At 44.9% G+C, this 27,022-nt stretch overlaps 1 protein-coding gene across 1 annotated transcript in view; it reads right to left on the bottom strand.

The window, feature by feature from the left end:
- The window catches only part of BLK (BLK proto-oncogene, Src family tyrosine kinase), a 49,945-nt gene extending 24,947 nt beyond the window's left edge, over positions 1–24,998 (bottom strand). The window contains exons 1-6 of the mRNA XM_073335680.1: positions 24,956–24,998; positions 17,569–17,686; positions 15,645–15,693; positions 8,923–9,019; positions 7,248–7,346; positions 5,398–5,501 (exon numbers count right to left, since the gene is read on the bottom strand). Coding sequence (XP_073191781.1) covers positions 5,398–5,501; positions 7,248–7,346; positions 8,923–9,019; positions 15,645–15,693; positions 17,569–17,685 — 466 coding nt within the window. The 5' untranslated portion in view covers position 17,686; positions 24,956–24,998. The remainder of the gene's footprint in view (positions 1–5,397; positions 5,502–7,247; positions 7,347–8,922; positions 9,020–15,644; positions 15,694–17,568; positions 17,687–24,955) is intronic.
- Between the last annotated feature and the right edge of the window lie 2,024 nt (positions 24,999–27,022).

Here is a 27,022-nt window from a genome sequence, read left to right as displayed (position 1 = left end):
TGTAGGGTTTGGGAGGATTTGGGGGGGAAAGACATTTCCAAGCGGGCTCTTTCCCTGTTATATATTTGTTTAGAGATGCTTGGTGATGGCAGCAATAAAGACCAAAGGCAAAAGGTAAAATAGTTTGTACCTTGGGGAAGTTTTGACCTAAGCTGGTAAAAATAAGTTTAGGGGGTTTTTCATGCAGGTCCCCACATCTGTACCCTAGAGTTCAGAGTGGGGAAGGAACCTTGACATGGTGGCAGAGGTGGGATTTAAAGGTGTTTACCCTTCCCTTTATATTCATGACAGATACCACAGAGACCAGGAATATGTGTGGGCAAATGGCCCCACTGAGTTGCTTCACTGAGCTGCCTCACTGAGTTTGGTTGGATGAATTCCTGGAGCTTTCATCACACGACATAATCTTTAATTAAAGATTAAGTTTTAATTCCTGGAGACTCCAGGACAGTTCTGGAGGGTTTGCAACCCTACCTCACTCCCTTTCCAGCCCTTCATTTGACAGCATAGGGTGAACTGCTGGGCCTGCATGGAGTCCCACTGAATATGACTGTCACAGCCATTCCAGAGCCCCACTGAAGTCAGTTACCCAGGCAAGACCCAGCTTAAATCAAGGCATAAGGTTGGACAACTGTTCCCAGAGAGTAGTTATCAGTGGTTCACAGTCAAGCTGGAAGGGCATAATGAGTGGAGTCCCTCAGGGATCAGTTCTGGGTCTGGTTCTGTTCAATGATTTAGAGAACGGCACAGAGCATACACTTATAAAGTTTGCGGATGATACCAACCCAGGAGGGGTTGCAAGTGCTTTCGAGGATAGGAATAAAATTCAAAATAATCTGGACAAACTGGAGAAATGGTCTGAGATAAATAGGATGAAATTCTCTAAGGACAAATGCAAAGTACTCCACTTCGGAAGGAACAATCAGTTGCACATGTAGAAAATGGGAAATGACTGCCTAGGAAGGAGTACTGCAGAAAGGGATCTGGGGATCATTGTGGATCACAAGCTAAATATGAGTCAACAGTGTAACACTGTTGCAAAAAAAGTAAACATCATTCTGGGATGTATTAGTGGGAGTTGTAAGCAACACATGAGAAGTAATTCTTCCGCTCTACTCCACACTGATTAGTCCTCAACTGGAGTATTATGTCCAGTTCTGGGCACAACATTTCAGGAAAGATGTGGACAAATTGGAGAAAGTCCAGAGAAGAGCAATAAAAATTATTAAAGTTCTAGAAAACATGACCTATGAGGGAAGACTGAAAAAAACTGGGTTTGTTTAGTCCAGAGAAGAGAAGACTGAGAGGGGACATGATAACAGTTTTCAAGTACATAAACGTTTGCTACAAGAAGGAGGAAGAAAAATTGTTCTCCTTAACATCTGTGTATAGGACAAGAAGCAATGGGCTTAAGTTACAGCAAAGGAGGTTTAGATTGGACCTAACTTCCAGGGTGGTTAAGCATTGGAATACATTGCCTAGGGAGGTTGTGGAATCTCCATTATTGGAGATTTTTAAGAGCTGGTTAGACAAACACCTGTCAGGGATGGTCTAGATAATACTTAGCCCTGCCATGAGAGCAGGGGACTGGACTAGATGACCGCTCAAGGTCCGTTACAGTCCTATGATTCTATAATAATGGGTATAAAAAACAAAAGGAAAGAGTGGGCAAGAGAGGACGGAAGTAACAGTGATCGAGGCATGTGGCTACATAGCTAGTCTATTCCTGGCTTGCTTAAAGGGACCACATCCTGCTAGCCACAGAATCAATACTGATGTTACTGAGTGGCTCTCTGAGGTGAAACTCTGAAGTGCTTTTTTTCAGATTTTCCTGTCTCAAAACTTGCCCTAGATAAGCCTGAAGTTCTGGATGTCACAGATCTATGTACAAAGAAACCACCTGGCTAGACCCAGCTCAGTAAGTCTGCACTGGGTGGGAAAAGGCATGGTTTTATGTTTAGAAAAAAAGTTTGTCACTCTGCTTCAAACACAGGGGCTTTGGCTTACTTGTTGGAGACAGTTACATAGAATTATAGAAAGGGAAGGGACCGCAAAAGCTCATCTAGTCCACTTCCCCACGCAAAGGCAGTGATTTTCAACCTGTGGTCCGCAGACCTCTAGGGGTCCACAGACTATGTCTAAGATTTCCAAAGGGGTCCACACCTCCATCTGAATTTTTTTCAAGGGTCCAAATATGAAAAAAGGTTGAAAACCACTGACCTAGACCACCCCCGACAGGTGTTTGTCCAACTTGTTCTTAAAGACCTCCATTGATGGGGATTCCACAAACTCCCTCGGAAGCCTGTTCCAGAGCTTAACCACCCTTACGGTGAGGACATTTTTCTTAATATCTAACCTAAATCTCCCTTGCGGCAAATTAAGCCTATTTCTTGATCAATCTTCAGTGGACATGGAGAACAATTGATCACAGTCCTCTTTATAACAGCCCCTAACGTATTTGAAAACTGTTATCAGGTCCCCGCTAAGTCTCCTTTTCTCAAGTAACTTGCTCTCCCTGCTTAGCAAGGCAAGGTCTTCTTTGCCTGAGAATGGCACATCTAATCAACGAAGGCTCCTTTCAGTGTTGTGAGCTGGAAAAAGAGCTTGTCACCCACACTACTGGTATGTAATGGTGGGGCCCACAATATGTCTAGGGACTGGCCACACAGAGGAAGGGACAGTTCCTGTTTTGAAGAGCTTCCTTGCCAAAGGTACAAGAGAAACACATGAAAGTCGGTGAAAGAGGCGATCACATTCAAGAATCTAAGCCAGCTGCCCCTCCCCCAAGCTTTTATTAGCTGGCTCAAAAAAGAATTAGATACATTCATAGAGCACAGGTCCATCAACTGCTCTGAGCCAAGATGGTCAGGGATGGAACCTCATACTCCAGGTGCCCCTAAGCCTCTGGATGCCAGAAGCTGGGACTGGACGACAGGGGATGTTTCACCCAATAACTTGCCTTGAAGCCTCTGACACTGGCCCCTGTCAGAGACAAGATATTGAGCTTGATGGAGCATTGGTCTGAGCCAGTGTGGCCGTTCTTATACATAATAGATTGCAGAAGTGGGCATTGAGGAGGGATTTCAATGAGGAGAGGTTAGCAGCTTTTCATAGCACTGCAGGGGACACTCCAAATTTCTGCCTATCTAAGATACTTATATGGCCCCCAATACTGTACTATCCAACTGCCTCACAATCTTTAATGAATGTAGCCTCACAACACTGCTGGGAGGTAAGGAAATGTTGTTGTCCCCATTCTACAGATGGGGAACAGAGGAGCACAGAGAAACTAAATGACTTGTGTAAAGTAACACCGGCAGTCTGTGTGGATCAAGGACATGAACCACCTCTCCCACGTCCTAGGCTAGAGCCTAAACCACTGAACCACCTTGTCTCTGTGACCAAGTATACTCCCATCTTCTATGCTGACGGAGACAAGAGCCATAAAACAAGAAAGAACAAAAACAAAGTCCCCTTTGGAGAACCCGGTCTGTTACTTCCTGGTAATCCTCTGCCCTGAAGTGAACACAAAATGGCTGCCGGACTTTGCAGACAGCACACTTCCTAAAATTGTAAAGGCATATGTGAAGGGGCAAAGAACCTCCCCGCCTCCCACACACGCCCCAGTCAAGAAGGGCTTAAAGAACTCTATGGTCACAATCAACCCAACCCGCCCTTAAAGGGGAGGTGCTCAGCCCAGTTATGATTACACTCTGAAACAAGCAGCGCTAGAGCTCCCAGACCAGGGCTACATCTACACTACATCATTTCCAGAGGCGCAGCTGCACCAGGCTGCTGTAGCGCTTGTGGTGAAGACACTCTTGAGTGGACAGGAAAGAGCTCTCCCATCAGCTTAATAATTCCTGCCTCTGCAAGCGGCGATAGGTATGTTGGCAGCAGAAGCTCTCCTGCCGACATAGTGCTTAGGTCGGTGTAACTTATGCCACTCAGGGTGTGGATTTTTCACATCCCTGAGTGACGTAAATTAAACTGAATTAATCTGTAGTGTAGACAAGGGCTAGGGCATGGGGCTCTTTGCCAAGGAACAGCTTGGCAGCACCGCTAGCCTGCGCCCCCTGAGAAAAGAAGGCAGGCTGGTTTGTTGCATTTATTGACATCCCCAGGACTAATGCTTGGCCTGTAGCCATGGAGTAGACTGGGAGCTGGGATTTCCTGTGGAGCCACAGAGAGAGCTTCCCCTCCTTTGTGTGAGGGAGGGGTCTGGCTCCTTGTGGGCCTTGGGACAATTTGCCTTTTTATTTAGACTGTTTTATACCCTTCTGGAAGAGGGTGGACTTGCTAAGAGGTACAGCTGGAGGGCTGTACCCCAGGACTGGCCCACAGGAATGCTGTCACCCAAGGAATGCTGTATGAACGCCTGCCTTCATCCCAAAGGGGCAACCTTGAGACATAACCTTTGACAGTGCAGCACAAAGAAACAAGATCTTAACAGTTATATACACACAAAAGATTATGTAACACCGACAGACAGCGGTTGGCGGCAGATGGGATCGAACCTGGGACCTCTGGAGCTAAATGCATGAGCCTCTATTGCATAAGCTAAAAGCTACATGGCCCTTAATCTAAGGCTGTAGCTCAGTTCCATTAGAGGGGACAGAACACCATACCCAGGACATGTGTGGGTTACAATTGTTTACTTCAGCGATTCCCCCCTTCCATCTATGTCTGATTGAGTCCTCAACACCTGTGCATCACTGTGTATGTGAAAATTAATAACTAGGGATGGGTGAATCAGTTCAGAAAGCTTGTGAATTACCCTTTCTCCCCTGGCCCAAATGTATGTCCATGCACAGAATCAAGCCTTTCAGAGGCTCTGAAACATTTGGATCAATTCCCCCCTATTAAAGGTAGCAGGGAAATTATTTTTTCCCCCCTGTGAAAAATTTCCACAAAAATGAAATTATTTTCATCAAAATGTTCTTCAAAATGTGTTGAGTTTTGGTTGAAAACCCAAATGTGCTATGAAAAATGTTGACAAAATGTTCATTTTGTCAAAAAAGCCATTTCAATCGGAGAAAAACAACTATTCTATGGAAAAATTTTGGCACCACTCCCCCTTGAACTTCCCACATCTTTGGCACAAAATATGACAGGGGCTGTTCTGCGGATAGCTATCATTTCCACACCCACACCCAGGCACTGGAACTGGAAATGCAAGAAACCTTGTGAGAAAATCTGATCTCATGAAAGTAGGGCCCAGTTTTGCAGATATGTTGTATCCAATCTAACCTGTCTAGGTTGGTACAGCTCCAGTAGGTTTTGAGAATGTAGAACCATAGGAGAAACAGCCAAATTTGCGGGGGTTCTAATTTGAAATCATTGGAGGTTTGTCCAGCAATGGCAATAATCAGAGGCAACCCACCTCCCAAATCTTACCTTTATTTGTTTCACTCTCTCGTACAAGGAAAGACCCAACTTTGTTGCCAGGAGCCATCAACAGCCGTTCGGCATCTTTTCTACTGAGAGCTTTAAAAAACCATCTGAGGGAGAAAAGTCATGAAATAATTATGAAGAGCTCCAAGAAGAGGCAAATGCTACCCAGCTGTTCACTGTCGTGCCATTAAAAGGCTGAGTGTTGTGTTTAGCTTAGCAAAATGGAGCTATGAGGGGACAAGACTGCTCTTTAGAAATACATCAAGGAAGTGAGAAGAGCTATTTAAGTTGAAGGACAAACTTCAACAAACTGGGGATAAACTGGCCATGACTAAATTCAGGTTGGAAATTAGAAGAAGCTCTCTAACCATCAGAGGAGTGAGGTTTTGGAACAGCCTTCCTACAGGAGTGGTGAGGGCAAACAACCTCACTAGTTTTCAGATGGAGCTGATAGGTTGATGAACAGGATTAGGTGAGGTGGTTATGTGTGATTGCAGGGGACTGGACCCAACCCAAGCCCTCACTTTCAGTCCTAGGTTGGATGTTCCTCTGTCTAAGACTGACTACATTTCAGGATGGTTTTAGGTTGGGAAGAGTCCCCTAATGCAACATTTTTCAAGAGATTAGGATAAGATTTCTGTCCACTTTGCGTCCAAACATCAGTGTGAACGTATATCCCAGGGATAAGCCTGTATATATTCTTTTGCAGGTTCAGCTGGACACGTCTTCACTTCTCTATCTGACTAAGTGACATTGCACTGGGCTGTTAAAGAGCTGTCATGTTCTGCCCCAAGAAAAGGTTTTTCAGTGGTGAGCGGAGTGATGGCTGTATATGCAAGCGCTCTTCCTCAGTGGAGACACTTAAAAAGTTCATTTTAGTTCTAGAGATATTGCTGGTTCTACTTGTATTCCCTGTTTTATAAATATACAGCACATCACTGGAATCACTCTGAAACTGGAGTAGGGTGACCAGCTGTCCCAATTTTATAAGGACAGTCCTGATACTTGGTATATCCTATATAGGTGCCTATTATCCTCCACACCTCCATCCCGATTTTTCACACTTGCTATCTAGTCACCCTAAATTGGAATGACCTTTTTTTTAACTGTACCCACTGTAGTCTCCTTTGGAATTCGTTGGGACCAAAGCTACTAAATAATCATATGGCATTATATTACAGAGTGTATCCTTTTTAAGCAGTTACTGATTGCAGATATGTTAAGAGACGAATTCCTTCCAAATTGAAATTGAATGCTGCCTTTTACTTTTCTACCACACTAGAAACTCCATTTGCACCTTCTCTGAGCCCTTTAATTCACTGGTATTTAAAGGATATGAAGATATTAGGAATTCAATCCTCCCATTAGAAAGATAGGGAACAGTATCACTGTTTTTGTTACTCTTCTGAATCATAGAATATCAGGGTTGGGAGGGACCTCAGGAGGTCATCTAGTCCAACCCCCCTGCTGAAAGCAGGACCAATCCCCGATTTTTGCCTCAGATCCCTAAATGTCCCCCTCAAGGATTGAACTCACAACCCTGGGTTTAGCAGGCTAATGCTCAAACCACTGAGCTATCCCTCCCCCACAAATTCTCTGGCCACATTCCTCTTGGCAATTCCAATCCCCTAAAACACTCTGCATTTTAAACTCCACTTCCTGTCCTAAACTGGTGTGTAGTATTACGGTGGGCTGTGAAACAGCTGTCACCTTCCAGCACAGCTGTGGCTGCGTTTTGGTGATGGATTGTCAGCCCTTCCTGCTCCTATTTTTATAAGAGCCCTGGGAGGGGTTATTATAAATATAAAGCACTGATATTAATGTTAATGTTTCATATAAGCTCATGCACGTACTTTTCCACTTCCAAGGTATCCATTTGTGCGACGAAGTTACTGGGGACGTAACCCTTCTTTCCAGTGGTGAGAGACTTTGCCAGCCACCAGTCCCCATCTCTACAAAACCAAACAGGACAAGAAGCATGAACACCAAAAGGAGCTTTGGCCTGGCTCCCGCCTAAGACGACTCATGGATTTGGAGGCTTCATGAACCTTGCAAAGTAGGAGGCACGTTCTGAAGCCCTCTCCCATGTAGGTAACCCTGTACTCACCAAGTAGCACCACAGGGTATGTCTACACTGCAGCTGGGAGGTGATCAAGCTAGCGTGCTAAAAATAGCAGTGTCCCTGCAGCAGCACAGGGCTGGGCTAGCTGCCCAAGTACAACCCGGTCTGAGATCAGAGGTCCATGCCGCCGGGGCCACCCCGATATTTTTAGCACACTAGCTTGATCAGAACTGGCACAGGTATGTCTACCCAAGCTGGGAATTACACCTCCCAGCTGCAGTATGGACAGGCCCATAGACGCTCATTTCTATAGGCCACCCCCAGTTTGAAAGCAGTCTAGAAAGGCAACCTTTAAAGACGTTGGTTTATTCAACCCTGAACAAGTCGGTGTTTTTCACTTCCCACCTTCAGTCCCAAGCTCCCAGCCAGAGACCCAGGCATTGTCTTCAATTCCCCATCTGCTCCTCACTGCTGCTTCCTTTATTACATTAGGCAGCTCTCTGCTTTGGCCACTCTGAGTGCCTTCAGAAACCACAGCACTACCAGGGTAGTAACTGAAAGCTGTTCTCATCCGCTGGATGTTCAGGAGCCCACATGTAACCAGCTGAGTGGTCTCAGCCCGGAGGACAGGTGTCTGAATCAGAAATATCCACCAGCATCACTAACCCCATTTGTGACAGCCTCAAAGAGAGGTCATGGACTAACACTTAATAAACAGCTCGTTCACTGCAGCTCCCTGAGGGGGAGAGTGGAAAGTCACATGGTAGGGTAATGCAAGGCAAGCCTGCAATGCTGCTTGCATCTGGATTAACACATGGCATGTGGCACCTTAGAGACTAACCAATTTATTTGAGCATGAGCTTTTGTGAGCTACAGCTCATATGCATCCGATGAAGTGAGCTGTAGCTCACGAAAGCTCATGCTCAAATAAATTGGTTAGTCTCTAAGGTGCCACAAGTCCTCCTTTTTCTTTTTGCGAATACAGACTAACACGGCTGTTACTCTGAAACATGGCATGTGTTTCAGGGCTGTCAGTCTGTTGCCTTTCACTGGTACTATGGTCACACAAAAGTTTTTAAAGCAATGTAAACGATGTCCCACCCCAAACTAAACCAAACCCATATCCTTTTTAAGGCAAAGATCAGCCTACGGTGTATACACAGCTAACAAGTCATTATTTATACTACTTTAGTGCGTATGAGCATCAACTCACAGCAAAGCCACATTGCTTGGTGCTGTCCATACACATGTGAACAACAGTCCCTGTCTGAAAGAACTTTTAAACTCAATAGACTCAAAATGTGTTATCATCCCTGTTCTACAGCTAGGGAACCAAGTGACTTCCCAAGATCACAGAGTTAGTCTGGCACAGCCAAGCACTGAACCCAGATCTCTGCAGCCCCACGGTATTTTATAAAGGCTTCTTCAGCAGGGGCTAGCAAGTGCTGTGGGTGAGGATCACTTACCTAGATAGGATTTGAAGCTTCTCTCCCTTGGTCAGCTCCAAGTCGCGGTCACTTGTGGAGGCGAAATCATACAGTACAATCACAAAGTCGTCACCTGCTGCAAGACACAGTGACACTATTGGGTTTAGCTGGTCTGCCTTTAATTGGGGAATTAAATATGTGGTGCACGGATTTTAGTGAACCCCAATCTATCCCCTGCCCTTGGTCATAGTGGATGACACCACCATCTTCTCAAGTACTTGTACTGGGCCTTCCCTTTTAATTCAATATCTCTCTAGACCCGCACATCTAGGCCACATTTAAATCTTGTCGCTACTTTCTACACAACTTCTCTGAGGCCTTGTCTACACTGGCAGCAGTGTGTAGCGTACGAGTAGCCACCGTGAAAAGCAGGCTGCGTCCACATTGTGGTGTGTCACTATATGCAGCAGTGAAAGGCTCCCCTCTGCCAGAGCCTTTCCCTGCTACTGAGCCTTTCCCTGCATCGGGGAAAGGCTCCTGCACAGGGAGGAAATGGGACACTGCCCTTAAAAATAGCAGTGGAGATGGGGGAGGCATTGTTTGGGCATGTAGAGAGCCATGTAGGGTAAATATGCTAAGGTTCTAGTGTGTCTTTACTCACCTAAGCAGTGCCTCACTGTCTACACTGCTATTTAGACCCGTGCTAGGGGGACATGAGGTGTATGTACTCTACATCAGTGGTTCTCAGACTAGGGCTGCCGCCTGTTCAGGGAAAGCCCCTGGCGGGCCAGGCAGCTTTGTATACCTGCCGTGTCTGCAGGTTCAGCCGATCGCAGCTCCCACTGGCCACCATTTGCTGCTCCAGGCCAATGGGGGCTTCAGGAAGGGTGGCCAGCACATCCCTCGGCCCGCACCGCTTCCCGCAGCCCCTACTGGTCTGGAGCGGCGAACCGCGGTCCGTGGGAGCCGCAATGGGCCGAACCTGCGGATGCAGCAGGTAAACAAACCGGCCCGGCCCGCCAGGGGCTTTCCCTGCACAAGCGGTGGCCCTAGTTTGAGAACCACTGCTCTACACGTCTCTGCGAAGTGTCGACATCGCCTAAGACCCAGCCTGTCCTCTCAGTCCACTCAGCTAAATTTCTCCTTCAGGCCCCCATCCTCTCATACCTCAACTACTCCAGCTTCCTCCTTGCTGGCCTTGCCCTGCTCAAGACCATTCAAAGTGCTGGTTCTGCTGCAGTCCTCTTCCTGGCTCCTGTCGATTTCCATCAGCTTTGGATCAGGTCCTTGGATTGTAAACGCTTCAGGGCAGAGGCTCCAGGCCTGATTCTCTGTCCCAACACACCAACTTTACACCAGCAGAGTTGCACCAGTGTAAATGCAGTGCCATGAAACGTAGACTCGGGCCCTGTGTCTTACTCTAAACGCTGGCCACACCCAGCACTTTGTGGACACTGTCAGAGTATGACTAACATAATAATCCACTCCAGTTTGGACCCTGTGTCACTGAAATACTTGGTGGTGTTGTTTCATTGCTACATTTCCATGCCCTGTGTCCACGGCACGGCCGCATCTCTCTGAACAAGTATGTAACTATTCACGTGTGCTCTGTCTGGTTACAGCCACTGAAGCAGAAAAGACCTCTGCTTTCCTGACATTCTGGGGCAAATCAAGCCCTACTAGGAGCTTAAGTAAAAACCCATGTGATGTGAAAAGACTTTGTGTGCGCACAGCCTAATTAATGCAGCAGGGGTGATAAATATTCTATATATAGAACGTCGCAAGACAGACAGTCAAGTCACATTCTCTCTTTGACCTTTTCAAATAATGCCACCAGCAAGCAGCCCAGACTACCCCTTTCACTGAAAGATAATATGTCTCCAGAGCAACACGAGTTTTTGTGTGTGCCGGGCCTGGCTATTGGTTTGAGATTTATTGGCAATGTCGCATAACCCAAGGGGGAAACCAAAGCCTCCTCCAGCTTGTAGGGAGGAGCTTGAAGGTCAACTGGGCAGATTCAAGTGTGTCAGTTTGAGGCTTCCTGTTATGAGGTAGGAGCAGCTCTAGTGAGAGCAAAAACTTGGAAACATCATAACGTTTTGCATTACTGTGGTGCTTTCCATCTGAGGATCTCAGAGCACGTCACACAGGGTAATGTGCTAGCCCCCACATCATCTCGTAGAGGCAGTTAATATTTATCCCTGGTTTAGTGATAATGAGATTGGGAGGAGAAGAGAGGTCAAATGCCCATTATTCTCCAAAGAAAGGCAAATTCTCATTGACGGATATCATCATTAAACCATATTGATTTACAACTCAAGACAGGTTTCAGAGTAGCAGCTGTGTTAGTCTGTATTCGCAAAAAGAAAAGGAGGACTTGTGGCACCTTAGAGACTAACCAATTTATTTGAGTATAAGCTTTCGTGAGCTACAGCTCACTTCATCAGATGCATAAAAGTGGAAAATGCGGTGAGGATGTTTTTATACACACAGACCATGAAAAAATGGGTGTTTAACACTCAAGACAAGCTTTTGAGCTCACATAGAGCTCTTCTTCTATATAAGCTCAAAAGCGGGTCTCTTTCACCACAGAAGTTTGTCTAATAAAAGATATTACCTCAACCACCTTGTGTTTTAAGAGATTATGATAAGTTTAGGTCCTAACATATTTTGTATTAAATTAATATTTCATTATAAACAGAAAAGAAACATTTAAGAAGAAAAACATTATAATTTAAATAACAAAATCAACAAAATCCAATTTAAATAAAAAAAAAATCCATGCCCCCACCCCCCTCCGCCCGGTCAATTTTTACCCACCCTGGTCAAGGGCAGTTTCTCCACTGACTGCAATGGTTTTGGATTAGGCCCTATGGGAACATCTTCACTGCAATAAAAGACCCCGTAGCGCCGAGTCTCAGAGCTTGGGTCAACTGACTCGGGCTCACGGGGTTTGGGCTGTGATGCTAAAAATAGCAGTGTAGACGTTCCAGCTAGGATTGGAGCCTGGGCTCTGAGACTCTCCCCCTTTGCCAGGTTTCAGAGCCCTGAATATCTGCACTGCTATTTTTTCTCCACAGCCTGAGCCCGGTTCCACAGCCCGAATCCTGAATCAGTACCACAGGTCTTTGTGGTATAGTACTGTAAAATAAGGGATAATATCACTTTATGAGCTCTTCTGTACAGCACCTAGCACAGTGAAGCCCTGACCTCGGGAGGGGCCACTAGGTGCTGCTATAGTATAAAAATAACAACAACCCGCATACTTTAATTCCAGCCCAGTGACTGCTTGGGTCAGCCTCGCTTTCAGAAGGGCTCCCTTAGTCTGCACAGGTTTAGGGACTACTAGTTCAAACAGTTCTCCCACTGCTGTCCCATCATGCACTGGTGGATGTTACAGATGTCCCAGAACCCATTGCTTCAGAGAGCTGGGCTGGGTCCTGTGGGATAGCTCCTCAGAGGGCATTGTGCCCAAAATGTTTTACAACAGTGCTAGGTGGAGGTGGGGCAAAAGGGCCACAGTTCAGAACGTGAGTTGGCAATGGCATTGGCGAGGCCTCATCTAGAGTCCTGTGTCCAGTTTGGGGCCCCACACTACAAGAAGGATGTGGAAAAATTGGAAAGAGTCCAGCAGAGGGCAACAAAAATGATTAGGGGGCTGGAGCACATGATTTATGAGGAGAGGCTGAGGGAACTGGGATTATTTAGTCTGAAGAAGAGAAGATTGAGGGGGGATTTGATAGCAGCCTTCAACTACCTGAAAGGGGGTTCCAAAGAGGATGGAGCTCAGCTGTTCTCAGTGGTGGCAGATGACAGAACAAGGCAATGGTCTCAAGTTGCAGTGGGGGAGGTCTAGGTTGGATATTAGGAAAAACCTTTTCACTAGGAGGGTGGTGAAGCACTGCAATGGATTACCTAGGGAGGTGGTGGAATCTCTTTCCTTAGAGATTTTGAAGGTCAGGCTTGACAAAGGCGTGGCTGGGATGATTTAGTTGGGGATTGGTCCTGCTTTGAGCAGGGGATTGGACTAGATGACCTCCTGAGGTCCCTTCCAACCCTGATATTCTATTCTATGATTCTAATGCTAGTGTGGACACACTAAACCGTCTGTGCTTTCTCTGGTCCTGTGCTCCCAGGTCAGCTAGGAATGGCCCAATTCTCTAGAGCTGATGGCCGTAAGACATGGCCGTAAGGGGCTCAGAGCAGGGTTAGACAACACTTTCATAAAAACAACAGAGGCCTCTTTATGCAACAGCTTCCACTGATGCTACCACTGGGTGTAATGTAATGCCAGGGGCCTCTCAGGCTGCTCAAACATTTTCCATCAAAACTTTTTTTCTGTGGAAATTTGGGTGAAAATGTTCATGGGAAGTGTCAAAATTCGTGGGTGGGCTTTTTGTTTGTTTTGCAGGTTTTTTGTTTTGTTTTGTTTTTTTTCTTCAGAAAACTGAACATTTTTGGTCACAAATGTTTTAGTTTTAGGTTGAAAGTTTTTCAGACGTTGGTCATAAATTTTCACTTTTCATTTTTTCAATATTTCCAAAATTCCCAATGGACACAACTCCTCCCCACCCAATGCTTTAGTCCATGTGTCTAGTGGGGCAAGCATTAGGACAAATATTTTGTATTAGTGACTAATGATTTGGGGGGCCACGATTTTCAGAAATCACTCAGCACCTGCTCTATGAAAAACCAGGCCCAGGTTGGCAACCCCAAAATGAAGGTGCTCGAAAACCCCTAATGTTCTCCAAAAATCCAGGCTGTGATGTGGATAGCAAGACAAAGGAGAAGGGAATTCCCTTTACCAAACACCTTTACAAAACCACCATATCTTCCCCTCTACCAAATGCAAGACCAGGACTCCATTGTGCCAGGTGCTGTACAAACAGAACAAAAAGACAATCCCCACCCTCAAGAGCTCAGGGAAGATGTAGGCCCTTTGGAGAATGCCAACTTTCAAATCCTACATGGTCACCACTGGGGACTTAACCCATGGGGTGTGAAATGAGCAAAGACCCACAAGAAGACAGGTTTGTATTTTTAAAAATCCCTAACTATAGGGCCTATAGGCCTAATTGAAATATACACCGTACAGTGCTGCCAATTCTTGTGATTTTATCTGGATTCTATTGATTTTTGGTATTAAAAGTTCCAGCCTCTGGAATCAAGTGACTACCTAAGAATCTCAGCTTTCATTTAAAAAAAGTCATTTTTTAGCTACCATGGTTGCAGAGAAGAGATTGAAAGTGTGAAGCAAGTTCACCCTAAAGTTTCGCAAACCAGACAGTAAAGAAAAAGAACCCAACATTTATTCTTTCAACAATAACAACAACACCTCGTGATTTTTAAAGCAATTCTCATGATTCTGGGGGGCCCCAATCACGGTTTTTGAATGTGTGGGGTTGGCAATACTGAAGAAAACACATCTCAGGTCTTTTATTTCTTAGGCTTTTTTGATGGCTGAACTGCCTAGATTTTGAGCTTCTCAGTCAATTCACATTAATTGTCTTGTCTTACTGGAATAAATTAATTATTCCAAAACTGTTCATAAAACTGTGTTGTAGCAAAAGAGCACTTTTGAAAATCCTTCCTCAGTCTGGAAAAAATAAGAACCTCACCACCCTGTTTCTTTGAACCTTCCCCCCAAACTAGAACTGAACCCAACCCTAAACCAAGCTGTTTTGGTTGTGTGTGTGTGTGTGTGTTTTGAGATGGAATGGAAAAAGTCCTTGTAATATATCGCTGAAGTATTTTTCATTTTCACTGAGCACCTTTGTACTTCTGCCTTTTGGCCGGAAGCAGAAGTGAAAGCTCCACTTCTGAGGGAAGCTGCTCTCATTATGTTTCTGGCTAGACTGGAAACAGGAGATGACAAATCCCCTCAAAAGCCTGCATTTGAGATTTCCAGACTGATTTTGCAGACTTGAGAATAAAGCTGGTTGGGAATTTTCTGTCAAAATGGTGCTTTTCCCCCTATGAAAAATGCAATTTCTGAAAAATCGTTCCATGGGAAAGACTCATGAGACAGTCAAATTACAACTCCCATGATGCTCCACAGCTCACACACAAAATATCTGTCAGTTTAATTCTACCAATGCAACACCTTTGTGTGGACACTCTTACATTGGTTGAAGTTCATTCCTTATTAAATATAAGCAGTCAATATACAGCACTCTTCAACCAATTTCAGAAGGGCCAGCATCAATTTAACTAAACTGAGTTAGTGAAATTAGTGCAATTTGTGTGTGTGTGTGTAACTGACTACTGAATGTATCTTACATCTCCTGCTCACTGCCCTGTCCACAGAAGATATGAGTCTATTACAGCCATTGTTAATGCAGATTAGCTCTTTAGCTCAAGTTGTACCAACTCCTGATTTTATTTTTGGAGGTCCCTGGTTCAACCCCCTGTGTCTAGACCTTGCTCCACCTGGCCAATTAACAGAGAACATGTTTTCCCTTATGGCTGTTGAGCAGAGAGAGAAATTGACGACTACCAATATTTACATCAAATCCTTCTAACAATTTGTCTACTTTGCCACCCCTGAGCCACTCAGCTAAGCCGGCCTAAGTTTTAGATGGAGACCAGGCCTAGATGTACTAATAAGGAACTAACAGTGCATCTGTGTGAAAATTGTAAAAAAATAAAACACAAATGAATTGATGATATTAGAACTGGTTCACCCAGTCACCGCACATTGTCTTGCAAGAACCCAGAGGAGGAGAAGAAAACAGAAAAGTGATTAAATGTAAAAATCTTACCTTGCTCTGATGGTTGGTTTAGAGGCGAGGTACTAATATGTTGTCTGAACTTTGGAAGAAACAAAAAAATTCCATTTGTTACTTTGCTGGACTAGGGGAAGGACCTGCTTTGTGGCTCAAAAGTCACTCACAACCTGATCCTAAACTCATTGAATCCAATGGGAGTTTTTCTATTGGTTTAAATGTGCTTTGGAACAGGGTGTTTATGTATTTTCATGGTGTTAGCATATTTTACTATGATGCATTCAGACTTGTTTGCTCATGTCCTTAAATAACCACTGGTCTCCTCTCAATTGATTTGGATGATCATAGTGGAGTTACCTGCTTAACTAGATTCCAAATGTTGCCATGCTATGTAATTCAGTTCATTGTTGCAAGATCTCTGTTAAATGATGCACGATGCAATCAATGAACCTGCTGAAAAAATTTACAAAGCAATATTACTTCAGGCACAAAACCAGGAAACTGCCATAATTGTCTCGAGGTTCATGGAATGTCCTTGCTCATGAATATCAGGGATAATTATTTACACCTGATTTAAATTTAAATTTATTTAAAGACACAGATTTAACTTTAGATGCCTAACTTTAGTCCCCAAGTTTTAGGGGTTTAATCCTTCTGCACTTCAGTTTTCCGTTTGATAAAATTATGTCATTTAGAATCTCTCCAGGTTTTCTCAGCCAGGCAACAGAAAACAGCAAAGGCTGGGTGGTTATTCACCTAGCTAGCTGTATTCTTCCCAGATCCAGTCCATTCTCCACCTTGATATAATGCACAGCGTCAGCACATGATTGTGCCAGACATCCATCTGGTCTCAACCCCTCTTGTGTCTACAGCAGTGGTCTTCAACCTTTTTAAGCCCCAGATCACTTTCTGAATGTAAGGGCAACCCAGGGTCCACCCTGCCCCTTCCCCAAGGCCCTGCCCCACTCATTCCATCCCACCTCTCTCTGTCGCTCACTCTCCCCCACCCTCACTCACTTTCACTTGGCTGGGGTAGGGGTTTGGGGTTTTGGAAAGGGTGCAGGCTCCGGGCTGGAGCGGAGTGGTTTGCAATGTGGGAGGGGGCTCTGGGCTAAACCTGGAGCAGGGGGTTGGGGTGCAGGAGGGGGTGCAGGGTTGGCTCTGGGAGGGGGATCAGGGCTGGGGTAGGGGGTTGGGGTGCAGGAGGGGGCAGGGGGGCTGGCTCCAGGAGGGGGCCCAGGGCTGGGGTGCTGGCCGCCCACCGGGCGGCACTTACCTTGGGCGGTTCCCAGTCAGCGGCGCAGAGAGGCTAAGGCAGGCTCCCTGCCTGCCCCGGCCCCACACCACTCCTGGAAGGGATCAGTGCAGCCCCGTGGCCCCTGGCGGGAGGTGGAGGGCACGTGGCTCCGTGCGCTGCCCCTCTCTGCAAGCAATGCCCCTGCAGCTCCCATTGGCCACAGCTCCCCATTCCTGGCCAATGGGAGCTTCGTGGGCAGACCCGCTGCACCACCGGAGATTGCAATCGACTGGGAGATTTCTCTAGGATCGACCAGTCGATCTCAATCGACCAGGTGATGACCACTGGTCTACAGAATCTACCCATGTAGATGCTTCCAGGGCCTCTGAGCACCTCACAGTCCTGAAGAGGTTTTATCCTCACACCACCCCTGTGAGGGAGGGGAGCATTAACCCCATTTTACAGATAGCGATCTGAGGCACAGAATAGAGGAAGTCTGAGGCTCAGCCAGAAATAGCACCAACGTCCCCGAGGCCCAGTGCAGCACTCTAGCCACTGCTCCATCCTCCCTCACCTTTACAGAGGAGGTGGCCTGAGTTGAAGGGAACTAGAGGGCTCATGTTACCGCTGGCAAACACAAGTGCTGCCCTACTGATTTCAGAACTATCTGTGCCGCCATGGCTACACAGGACACAGAAAGGAAGTCACAAGCCTCTTACTTACCGGGGGCAGGGGTGGAGGAGGTTTCTTCCTGGAGAATACCTGAGGTTTTTGCCTATTCGCAGCCTCACACTGCTTTTGTGGCATGGACTGGCGGTGTTTGCTCCCATACAGTCCCATGCTGTGAGAGAGAACACAAATGAACATGTGATGGGGCGACTCACGGACTCAGGTCCTATTCAGTACAAGTAAGGGTGGTGTAAGCAAGTCCCAAACTAAGATAAGGACAAATGGTAGGGGATGGGAACACAGGGACGAGTGAGAGGTACTTATAAGACCCCCATTACTGTAATACCTGAGAGCCTCACAGCAGGCCTGCAGGACTGAGAAGCACTGTTCTCTGCATCTTCCAGATGGAAAACTGAGTGACTTGTCTAAGGTCACACAGGAAGTCTGTGGCAGAGAAGGGAACTGGGTGTGCATCTCTGAGGCTAACACCCTAATCCCTGGACCATCCTTGCTTTCCAGTGGCCCAAGCCTATAGGGGCACTCTGGGGCCGAGTGTTTGGAAGGTAGCAGAGGTTTTGAATAGAGATGGTTGAAATGTTTGTGTCAAAACATTCTTTGCCAAAAAACGGCTTTCTGACCACAACCTACTTCTTTGCTTTGGTCGAAATTTTCTGCTTTGTCGATGATGGGGGGCGGGGGTGGGGGAGGGGAGAAATCAGGTTTAGGAAACCCAAACATTTCTACTGAGAAGTATATTGTTTCACTTTTCAGATACCCCAAAGATTTTTCAGTGACAGGTTTTTAAACACCTCCCCTTCCCTATATATATATTTGAAAGAAAAAAAAAAGCCAGCAAAAATTGGCATTTTTCGATCGGCTCTAATTTTTTAGTTTAATGCAAAATCATCTCTTGTCCTACATGCCTAGGCAGGAGAATAAGGGCGCGTAGATGCCTTTACAACCCTGCATGGACTATGCCCCCTGCAGGGGTGGGAGAATAGATTCTATAGGACTGCTGCTCCCCCTCCCATATGGGTGGGCGGCAGGAGTGGGAAACGGGGGGCTGCCCTGACTTTGCTTGTTCCCCTTTTGCTGATCCTGCATGGAAGAGGAAGGATTCTGCTACTTGTATAAATCAGTAGCAGATTGAAGCCTTGCCCTGGATCCAGGTGGACAAGCCGGGAAATGAACTCTGACTCTGAGAGTCTGCTTCAGCGGCAGGGCAGCTGCTGCTGCCTGCAACTCAGGGCAGCTTGTCAAGTCCCACACACTCAGCAGGATTACTCGGGGTGAGACAGGGTGGCAGCATCAGGCTCCTAGGTTGTAAGATCTTTCGCCCAGGGAATCCACCTCTATTTCCGATGGTTAGCATTATACCCAGATATGGCGCTGATATGTGATGACCGACCTCATGGCTGACACACCGGGGATTGAACAGATAAAAGCGTGAGATGCACCTTGAGAGAAAGCTCCCTAGCTGGAAGCTATAATGACTCATAGCCTCTGTGGATTGGCACAGAGGGGGATCTGGAACACACACTCCCCAGTGGGTTACACTATGAAGGGTAAAACATCTGTAAATTACAAGCTGATTTTGGTTTCCACGCTGGCAGCTGCTAATCAGTTCTTCAATGGAACAACAGGAAGAGGGTAAAAAAGACAAGTCATCTGATTAACCAGAAGATGAAAGCTTCTCCATGTGAAATTGGAAAAGGAGCTCAATAAACTATGGAAATCCAGGGTGCACAGACAGCTTGCAGTGTTTCTAGTTACATGATGGTCCTGAACTTGTGGGGTCAGATGCTGATACACTTGAGGAGTAGGAGGACTTGTGGCACCTTAGAGACTAACAAATTTATTTGAGCATCAGCTTTCGTGCTCAAATAAATTTGCTAGTCTCTAAGGTGCCACAAGTCCTCCTTTTCTTTTTGCGGATACAGACTAACACAGCTGCTACTCTGAAACTTGGGGAGTAAGTTATGCTCTTCGTGAGTAAGGATATCAGAAGCTGACCTGTGCAGTCCTTTTTATACACATGGTTCCCAGAGAGTTCCACCAGTTTTAGGACAGATTCTGATATCCTGACTCCAACTGAGTAGCACATTATCCGTGAATCACCCCAGGATTGCCAACCTCCAAGGTTCAACCTCCAAAGTTCTGATTTAGTGGGTGTTGGTCCTGCTTGGAGCAGGGGGTGGGACTAGATGACCTCCTGAGGTCCCTTCCAACCCTGAAATTCTATGATTCTGTGATTCAAATGTCATGTGCCAGACCCTGAAAAATCACTAGACGGACTCAAAAATCATGTATCAAAAAGCCATCTCTGTGGTTTTGGTTTCTCTTTGAGCTCCCCTCACCACCCAGCATCTGTGGGACATTACCATGTTGCCCACTCTCCCGAAATGGATGATTTGGGCCCTGCTCCAGGAGCTCTGGTGGGGGGACCCCGCTGAGAGCAAATCACATAGATTTACCTAACATGCTGCCTGACAGTGCGGCGCTACCAGCTTCCCCTCACCTCCAAAACTGTAATGACCCATGTGCCCACCCAACCTCATATCTGCCCATCCCAGCAGCAATTATGCACCCCCAGCCCCACATCAACACGGCCCACAGCTGCCCCTTCTGCCTCAGCATATCCCTGCTTCTGGGGTTCTTCACCCCAGTCTCCCAGGCCTGCGGGAGCTGCTGCACCAAATCCCCTGTCCCCACGTTCTCAGGTCTGGAGTTGAAGGGATGGGGGGAGAGTAGCAGAGAGCAGACTGACGCATTCATCGCAGGAGGAAAGGGGGAAGCAGAGCCACCCTGAGCTGCTGGGCTCATTTGGCTTCCCCTCCCGCTCTGTCCCATGGGAATGGTGCCGGCTAATCCCCCTCCCCTACCAAAAAGCCCATGGGGGTGGGGAGAGTTCTGCCCACCTCCTGCTGCAGCCTTGATTGGCTGCTTTCCCCCAGGAGGCGGGGAAGCTGAAGGCAGCGAATCAGAGGGGGGTCCCTTGGACAGAGCTGAAATGCCTGAGAGGGTGGGAGCTTTTCCCATCACTCCCAGAAAAGGGTGCAATTGGCGTTACTTGCAATGAAACCGCGAGAGCTGGAGACACCGAATTCCTGTTGACTTCACAGGGCCTGCTGTGAGGAATGGCTCACCAACTTGCATGAGGGTGGCACAGTCTAGCCATGTATATATAGAAATCACTTTGCCACTGATATGCAGCCGTCTCTGGGGTGGAATCTGGTGGCAACTGAGAGCAGGAAGCCTCAGCATACAGACTTGATTTAGTTGGGGATTGGTCCTGCTTTGAGCAGGGAGTTGGACTAGATGACCTCCTGAGGTCCCTTCCAGCCCTCATCTTCTATGATTCTATGACTTCCAGCAAGAAGGGGAGTTTCAGGTACACCAAATCTAAAAGACAGAATTTGCCCGATGGGGCAGAGCTTCCAGCTTCCCCCCCTTTGGCAAGATGCCCTGCTCTTGCAAAAAGTGACTTGGAGTCTTTCAGGTTTCAGAGTAACAGCCGTGTTAGTCTGTATTCGCAAAAAGAAAAGGAGTACTTGTGGCACCTTAGAGACTAACCAATTTATTTGAGCATGAGCTTTCGTGAGCTACAGCTCACTTCATCGGATGCATGCCGTGGAAACTGTAGCAGACTTTATATATACACAGAGAATATGAAAAAATACCTCCTCCCACCCCATTGTCCAGCTGGTAATAGCTTATCTAAAGTGATCATCAGGTGGGCCATTTCCAGCACAAATCCAGGTTTTCTCACCCTCCACCCCCCCACACTATCACCAGCAGGAGAGTGAATTTGTGTGGGGGGGTGGAGGGTGAGAAAACCTGGATTTGTGCTGGAAATGGCCCACCTGATGATCACTTTAGATAAGCTATTACCAGCTGGACAGTGGGGTGGGAGGAGGTATTTTTTCATATTCTCTGTGTATATATAAAGTCTGCTACAGTTTCCACGGCATGCATCCGATGAAGTGAGCTGTAGCTCACGAAAGCTCATGCTCAAATAAATTGGTTAGTCTCTAAGGTGCCACAAGTACTCCTTTTCTTTTTGGAGTCTTTCAATGCACTCAGCTAGTCAGGACCTGAGTTTTTGGATGGTCTATGTGAGAGTACAAAGCCCCCTAACGCCACCAAGGACATTGGTTCAATACTGACTCAGAGGAGAAAGCCTCACTTACTCAGACACCTACTCCACTTCCTTCAGCAGCTTGGGCTTTCTTTGGCAGTCTCTCATCCAAATATTGGCAGGGCCTGACCCTGCTTAGCAGAGCTAGGTGATTATTAGGAGCAAATGTGATCTATTTATTGAACTTGCCCCATTCTTCCCACTTGTGAATTGTCCATGAATGGATCATGATTGTAATTAATTTGCTCATTTTCTGAAGTTGTCGAATGCGTTGTGCAAATACATTTCAGCCTGTGTGTTGAACTACTTGCCACATGTGGTCATTTGAGTATTTGATATTCAGAATTTGCTCTTCAAGTCATGTTACTGGTCCAGTAAGCCATGAGGCATTGCTGCTGATCTTTGGTTGGATCATAGATCTTATTTTTGCTTGGCTTAAAACCATTCACTTTCCTTCCGGATTGTCTAGCTACCTTCAGCCTCATTCTAAGTGTGTATCTAGCTATGGTCTCCACCCCTGTGGCATCTGAGCACCTCACTATCTTTCAAAGTATTTCTCCTCAACACACCTTTGTGAGGTACAGCAAGTGTTATTATCCCCATTTTACAGACTGGGAACTGAGGCACAGAAAGACTAAGTGATTCATCCAACATCACACATAAAGTCTGTGGCAAAGTACAGAATTAAACCCAGGTCTCCTATGTCCTTGCTTATTGCCCTAACCACTAGACCATCCTTCCACTCAACATGGAGGATATCCAGGCAAGAGTAAGTGGAACTGCAGGCAACCAGGTGTATCTGCATAAATATAAGTTCCTCCCCAAACAGAAATGGCTGCATTGAACACTACTCAGAGACGGAAATTTTATGGGTCTTAACAACATAGAGGAGGTGCAAAGAGGCCCCAGGATAAACAAAGATGGCAGCGCCTGCTTTGTCTGATGGCGTAGGAAGGTTTCACATTTAGAAATGGTTCTCACAAAACTACACAGAAAAAGTGAACAAATGTGGCTCCGCCTAGATGAGAATTGGAATTTGTGAAATATTTGCGAATAATTTTCCCCCGCTCATCATCCCACCCTACTTTTTAAGAGATGTAAGAAGATGAGAGCCGCAGTCATTTACAATTTCTGACCTGATTCAAACATTCTGGAAACACTCTGTTTAGACTCTTGATTTGCAGATATGCCAGTCCTACATGAAGATGACTGTTGTGCAAAGCGCTCAGATAGATAGATAAGAGAGAATCTGTCAGGTCTCCTGTGAGGTGCTGAGCCTCCAAAGATGGTCAAAATGTCTTTTCATTTTTTTTTTATTTTATTTTATTTTTTACAAAAACTAGGTTTTTGGTCAACAAATAGAGTTGAATTGAAATTTTTTTTCACAAAAAAATGTTTTTGGCAAAATTGAGTTTTTTAATTTTGAAAAAAAAAAATTTGCGAGAGGTTTGAGATGTTTTGTATCAAAACAGCTGGAAAATGCTCCCCTCTCAATTTTTTATCTCCCCCCCTTTATTTTCCGCTGAAAAAGAGGGGAAGGAGGTAAAAAGATGAGACAAAGTGTGTGTGGAGGGAATATTCTGATTTACTGATTAGGGCTGTAGAAAAACACCCAAAATATTTATAATACATTTAAATTGGTATTCTATTATTAACAGTGCAATTAAAACTGTGATCAATTGCAATTAATATTTTTAATCGAGTTAATTTTCTTTTGACTTAATGGCATGAGTTGACTGCGATTAATTGACAGCCCTCTTATTTACCTTTTCCCACTTGAAAAAGTTGAATTTTTTTTTTAAAAAATGAGAGAAATGGGGAGACCCTCTTTCCCATACTTTTAATTTTTTCTTCCACTGGAAAAGTGTGAAAAAAGTAATATTTGCGGCTGTCAAATGATTAAAAAATAATCACAATGAATCATGAGATTAAAATAATACTCGCGATTAATTGCAGTTTTAATCACACTGTTAATAAGAGAATACCAACTGAAATTTATTATAAATATTTTTGGATGTTTTTGTACATTTTCAAATATATTGATTTCAGTTACAATAAAGAATACACAGTGTACAGTGCTCACTTTATATGATTTTTTTTAGTACAAATATTTGCACTGTAAAAAAGATAAACAGAGGAAAAAAAATTTTCAATTCACCTCATACAAGTACTGTAGTGCAATCTCTTTATCGTGAAAGTGCAACTTACAATGTAGATTTTTTTACATAACTGCACTCAAAAACAAAAGAATGTAAAACGTAGTGCCTACAAGTCCACTCAGTCCTGCATCTTGTTCAGCCAGTCGCTCAGACAAACAAGTTCGTTTACATTTACAGGAGATAAAGCTGCCCGCTTCTTATTTACAATGTCACCTGAAAGTGAGAACAGGTGTTCACCTGGCACTGTTGTAATATAAAGTGAGCACTGTGCACTTTGTATTCTGTGTTGTAACTGAAATCAATATATTTGAAAATGTAGAAAAACATCCAAAAATATTTATAATAAATTTAAATTGGTATTCCATTATTGTTTAACAGTGCAGTTAATTAATTAACTGTTAACTCAAGCGGTTAATGCAAAACAAATTAACTAGTTTAAAAATAGTCACAATTAATTAATCAATCTATATGCACTGTCAATTAATTAGTTAATTAATAATCAGACAATTACCCTACTGGTTAATTAATTAACAACTAATTAATTAATTGGTTAATTAGAACTATTTTTTAATCTAGTTAATTTGTTTTGAGTTAACCGCTTGAGTTAATTGCAATTATATAGGGAGCAGAAAATGTTACTCTGCCACCACTATAATATCAAATATATGTTTTTTTCTACTTTCTTTCCCTTTTCCGCTTATTTCCCCTGTCCTCACCCCATTCCAGAAAGTAAATAAGAGAAAAACCAATAACAAACACATTTTTGAAAATCAAACTGCTTTTGGTGTTTGGAACCAAAAATGAAACACAAATTGCAATCTGAAATGAAAAGTTTCATTTAGTTTGGAAGCTTTCTGCAAAAGAACCAAAATTTGGAATCAGACAGTTTTGAGCCAAAAGATTTAGTTTGGAATAATAGATTTTCTACCCACTCAGGTCCATGGGAGTTGAGGGCAATCAGCACTGCATGGGATTGTTATGTTCATGGCATATACATAGAGCTGTTAGATAGAACCATAAATACTCTTCCTGGAAGGTTGTAATGTAGCGTGACTTTATTTTTTTAGAATTCAGAACACACAAAACCCCCAAAACAAAGAGAGAGAAAGCAGGCTACTCCCCAAAACAGAAAGGTGCAACTCACCCGGCCTTACACTAGGCTGGCTCTCTGCTGACTGACTGATGCTACTAGGTAGGGCCCAGATAACACACTTCCCTTTAGACGTCCCCCCACCCAGCCAAAAATCCCTAAAATTTAAAGTGACAGTCTACAATTTTAACACAGATTTTAATATACCCCAACGATCAGGCTCATACAGTATGCCAGAAAAAACACAAAGGCAAGAGACACGCTGATTATTTATACAGCACCATCAAAAGATGCCATGTGCTTCACAGAGTAACAAAGGATATGTCTACACTGCAATAAAAGACCCATGGCAGCTGGCTGGGGTAGCTGACTCAGGTTCACGGGGCTCAGACACCATGTGGGAGGAGGGTCTCAGAGCCCAGGCTCCAGCCGTAACCCTAACATCTACACTGTTATTTTATAGCCCTGCAGCCTGTGCCCCGTGAGTCCAAGTCAGCTGAGCGGAGCTCTGAGACTTGCTCCCGCGGGATTTTTATCACAGTGTAGATGCAACCAAAAGGATGGACATCCATTGCAAGAGCATATACCTCTTGGTGCATTGACCAGTGCAGATTTTCGCCCTTGAATCCCATCTCATTCCCAGTCCAAATGAAATAAAATGTCTGCGCCATTCTTGCTGCAAAAGATATCACCAGCCCGGCAGCTTTTGAGGCCCATGTTACAGCACACGTCGGTGGAGTGAGGTCGGAAGGAGAGGCACACCTCCTGAAGCTCAGCACAGCGTAATTCTGCCCACAGCAAGGAAGCCTGTGTTACTTTTAGAGACACAAAAGCCTATTTAATTTAGCTCTCAAATACCTCTTCCAGCTGACAGACATTTAAGCCTTATTGCTGCTGGGCATTCAGGCACCAGGACAAAGCCCTGTGACTGACGCCAGTTTACCTTACCGTGGGGTGAGCTGCACGCACTGATCATGCTGCGCTGATGTAAAATGGTGTCTACACTGATATTGCTAATGTGGTGGCTAAATACTCAGGGCCAGATCACACTGATTCTAGATTCCACGGCTAAAAGAGACCATTCTGATCAGCTAGTCTGGCTTCCAGTATAACACAGGCCACAGAACGTCCCTAAAATAATTCCTAGAGCCGTTCTTCTAGAAAAAACATGGGGGGGGGACACGAACAGGGTAAATAAAGGTCAATGAAGCCGCGCTGATTTATACCAGCTGAAGATCCAACCCTCATTGTAGACATATGTATCACACAGCAAGCTTGATGACGACAAGAATGGAAACAAAGCACTTTCATAACTAGTTAAAGCCCACAAACCATTTGGGGACCAAATCCTTAATGGTGAGAGTTTCTAAAGTGCAAGGGACTTAGGTACCCAACTTTCAATAGCCGTCGTCAAACTCTGCTAGGCCCTTTTGAAAACCCCACCCTTGTCCTTACTAAGTTTTTATTCAGGCAAAGCTCCCATCGATTCAACTAAATCAGGACTGTGGGGTTCATCCCATTGCATTTCTGAATGTCCATCATTGTAATATGGAGCTGGCCTTGGACTTCAAGTCCGGGCAATGACTTCCACACTAAAGAAACTAATCTACTTCTCACAAGGAGAGCTAGGCAAATAATGGATTTTTCAGCTCATCAGCAATTTCAAAAAATAAAACCAAAATGAGTTTCAGGTTGAATTGAACACATTTTTGGTAAATCGAAAGTAAAAAAAAAATGTTTTGGGTCAAACAAAACAGTTCAAATTTTGTATCAGTTTTGAGCATTTAAAACATTTTTGATCTTTTTAAAAATGAAATGAAAGGAATTTTTGAAAAGAAATCTTGTTTCAAACAGAAAAATCAAAATGTTTTTGACTTTTTCTGAAAATTTTGTTAGGTTTTCTTTTTTTCTGACTGAAACGATTTGGCAAAACTGACACGAATTCACAATATGTTTCGGTGCCGACAAAGCTGCATTTTTTGCCCAAAAAAAGTTTTGTGTAAAAACCAGATCTATTTATAATGGGTCAGTCTTGGGCTGCTCCACCACTCAACCAGGAACATGCTCATCTGCCTGCTCTCCCTGGCATGTTCCTGTAACCCCCATTCACCACAGTGACCA

This window comes from Lepidochelys kempii, chromosome 3, assembly GCF_965140265.1.
Source record: "Lepidochelys kempii isolate rLepKem1 chromosome 3, rLepKem1.hap2, whole genome shotgun sequence".
In the NCBI taxonomy this organism is placed as follows: Eukaryota; Metazoa; Chordata; order Testudines; family Cheloniidae; genus Lepidochelys; species Lepidochelys kempii.
The sequence above is the reverse complement of the archived record's forward strand: the minus strand, read 5'-3'. Positions and strand labels throughout refer to the sequence as shown.